Source organism: Nanorana parkeri, unplaced genomic scaffold, assembly GCF_000935625.1.
Source record: "Nanorana parkeri isolate BGI_ZX_2015 unplaced genomic scaffold, ASM93562v1 scaffold634, whole genome shotgun sequence".
Classification (NCBI taxonomy): domain Eukaryota; kingdom Metazoa; phylum Chordata; class Amphibia; order Anura; family Dicroglossidae; genus Nanorana; species Nanorana parkeri.
This window is the reverse complement of record NW_017306902.1, coordinates 718,116-721,586: the sequence shown is the minus strand read 5'-3', so window position 1 is coordinate 721,586 and position 3,471 is coordinate 718,116. Positions and strand designations below refer to the sequence as shown.

The 3,471-nt window shown below is 53.8% G+C and overlaps 1 protein-coding gene across 1 annotated transcript; it reads left to right on the top strand.

Moving 5' to 3' along the window:
* Nucleotides 1-2,015: 2,015 nt before the first annotated feature.
* On the top strand, nucleotides 2,016-2,981 carry FAM110C (family with sequence similarity 110 member C). Its single transcript, XM_018563127.1, has one exon. The coding sequence runs from the start codon at nucleotides 2,040-2,042 to the stop codon at nucleotides 2,937-2,939; it is 900 nt and encodes a 299-aa protein (XP_018418629.1). The 5' UTR covers nucleotides 2,016-2,039; the 3' UTR covers nucleotides 2,940-2,981.
* The last annotated feature ends 490 nt before the right edge of the window (nucleotides 2,982-3,471 follow it).

The following is a 3,471-nucleotide window of genomic DNA, read 5'->3' as shown; positions in this document are numbered from 1 at the left end:
TATCTATCTATCATCTATCTATCTATCTATCTATCTATCTATCATCTATCTATCTATCTATCTATCTATCTATCTATCTATCTATCCATCATCTATCTATCTATCCATCCATCCATCCACTATCTATCTATCCAACCTCTATCTATCTATCTATCTATCCACTATCTATCTATCTATCTATCTATCTATCCATCATCTATCTATCCATCCAATATCTATCTATCCACCATCTATCTATCCATCCATCTATCTATCAATCATCTATCTATCCATCCTCTATCTATCTATCCATCCTTTATCTATCCATCCTCTATCTTTCTATCTATCATCTATCCAATATCTATCTATCCTCTATCGATCTATCTATCTATCCATCCAATATCTATCCATCATCTATCCATCCAATATCTATATATCCTCTATCGATCTATCTATCTATCCTCTATTGATCTATCTATCTATCCATCCGATAGATAGATAGAGCCCGGGACCAGCGTGACAACGGGAGGGGGGACGGCACACACGAGCCGGTAGCTTATACAAGCGATCCACCGGCTCTATAGCCGGCGGATCGCTTGTATGTTAACGGGCATCGCTGCCTGTTTTTAAATGTTGCGTCCTTCCCGCTTGTGCGCGCCGATTGAGCGGGGCTAACAGGCCGTATATGCACGGCCTGTTACATCCAAGAAGCTTCCGGCCGGCCGTGTAAGTACAACGGCCGGCTGGGAGGCAGTTAAAAGTATGCAAAAAAAAGCACCTCAGTCTAAAATGTAACTGTGAAAATGGACATGTGGTCCCGGCCAAAATCCAAATCAGATCCTTTATCCTGATATGGGACTGGTATGGATTTCAAGGGGGACCTCATGAGTTAAAAAAAAGAAAAATTGGAGTTTCTTTTCCCCCCATCAGTCACCTCTTTTCACATAAAAAGCCCCACCTTTGCACAAGGACGTCTCGAGGCCGGGTGTCATCCGGAGCGGATACCGGGTGGGTGACACCCTGCTGTGGCGTCACCACGCGCGTGACGTCATCGTGCGGTAAGCTTATTGGTGATGGACGCCGTCAGAGAGGAGGGGACGTTCACCCGGCAGGATAAGGTATGCCGCCGGGTCCCCTCCAGACACTGTCGGGTTCTCAGTCTACAACCGAGTGCCCGACTTTTCAATGGGGGTAACACCAAAATGACTGTCAGTCATTTTGGTGTCACCCGGGTGCGGGCCACATCCCCCATGTGGGGCCACTGCCTTTGCATCTGGGGCTCTCCCTTACATCAGGAACCCCCCTTTACAACAGGAGCCACTTTCACATCACAGCCCCCTTTACTTCAGAATCCCCCTTTACATTAGATCCCCCCTTAACATCAGAGTCCACCCTTCAAATTTGGAGCCCCCCTCCACATCAGAATCCGTCGACCGAGCTGCTAATAACACCAGCGGTGACTGACAAGCGTTTGACACACATTAGCAGCTCCCTATGCTGGTTGTTTGACAGGCCTCTTTTCATGTCCTACAATGTGACAGCTCCATGCCTCGCCTGCTGCAAAGCGAGAACCTGGCCTGGCCTGCAGAGACGTTTCCAAATAACAGGTGTGAATGTCTTGCGATGACACGGGCATGTTCCAGTGATTTGTCGTCAGGACTGATGATCCCTCCCCGGTACCCGCACACTTCTGACGGGGGGAGGTGACAAATCAGCTCCTGGTTGCAGGGGAGAAAGTGTGCCGTCTAGCCACGCCCCTTCTCACGCATAGAACGCGATGTATACCACCTAGCCGCGCCCTCTTTCCCGGCTTAGACCTGTTGTGTGCCGCCTAGCCACACCCCTTTTCCAGAGTAAGGCTGTGTGTTCCACCTAGCCACACCCCTTTTCCCGGGTGAGGCGAATGTGATTGGTGGAGACGCAGAGCGGTGAGTTGAGTGTTCTAGGAGAGCGCAGCAGTCAGTGACAGTCAGAGCGATTTACCTGCGAGCTCCATCATCCGCTGTGTGCCGGTGATCGCAGCGGAGGAGCCCCCCCATATTCAGCCGTCTAGCAGCGCTATGCCCACTGACATCATGAACGCAGTGAGGATGCAGCCCATCTCCCAGCTGCAGCACCACAGCCCGGTGCTGCCCATCAGATTGCTGAGCAGGGGGCCAGAGTACCTGCGCCGGCAGATAGACACTGGCACGCCGCGATCCAGCCTGAGCGCAGTGGAGAGGCTGGCAGCCGACAAGGCCAAGTACGTGAAGAGCCATCAGGTGGCAAGCGGCGGCACCGGAGGCAGCTCAGCCTCGGAGAGCAGCACCAGCAGCAGCTCCGGGGGCAGCAGGAAGAGCCGGCACCAGGAGGAGGCACGGAGCCCGGATCAGCCGATCAGACGCGGCAGCAGCAAGAGGCTCCTGCGCCCGGATTCCCTGCTCATCTACCGGCACAAGAACCGTGCAGACGGGCCGATCGAGGAGGCAAGGACGGGGCTGGTGAGGAGACTGTTCCTGGGCAACGTTAAGGAAAAGCCCCCGGTCTCCGCAGCGTCCCCTAGTGCCGACGATCCTCGCTCCAGGACGGGATTGCACCGATCGCAGTCGGACATCAGTTCCAGATATTCCCGATCCTTCTCCGACTTCGACACCTTCTTCCAGTACTGCGGCCTGGAGCCCGAGGTGGTGGAGGAGCTGGGCAGGGACAGGTTCGCAGCGGCCGCGGACGATGTTTTGGACGGAGCCGGGCAGTACAGGATCCGCAGCGCCAGCGTGGCTACCTCGGACAGCGGCTTCAGCCGGAGGAGCGGGGAGGACAGCGCCGGAGGGCTGCAGGAGGACGAGCCGCTGAACGGGCAGATTCCCGGAGTGGGCAATGCCAACACATCGGTGATCGAGCGCAATGCCAGGATCATCAAGTGGCTGTACAGCTGCAAGAGGGCGAAGGAGACAAGGGGGGCATCGCCCGACCTGCCCTGATCGCCCCACTCTGCAGGGACACATGGACCCCATATGCTTACACTGCCCCAACCTGTCATTACAAGACTTGGCACCCTGGCCTAATGGAACAGACTGATATGTGGCTGACCTGATGCTGTGCCTGGCATGCTGGAACTTGTAGTGGCACAGTAGATGTGGAGCCACAGGTTCCCCCCACCTGGCATTTCCTTGTGCTATGGATGGGGGTGGTGGGCAGGCCTGATGGCTTGGTATAGCTGCTGGACAGCAACTGCTTACTGATATTTATAGAAGAGATATAGGAGACACATTGGGGGAATTAACAAAGAGAAATGCACCATTAATGTAAATGTTGGCACATTTTGGGCCAATATTCCAGCATATTACCCTCCCAGGAACCACAGGTGCTGCATACAGTGACTCATAGGAATCAATGGTCAAATGTGGGCATACTCTGGACTTGCATGCTCATGCATATGGGCACACAACCCTGGTGAGCCATATACCCGCATACAGCCATTGACCTCTATGGGAGCACCTGTGTCTTCCTGGT

Coding starts and splice junctions, on each gene's coding strand:
- FAM110C (XM_018563127.1), top strand. CDS start 2,040: ATGCCCACTGACATCATGAACGCAGTGAGGATGCAGCCCATCTCCCAG.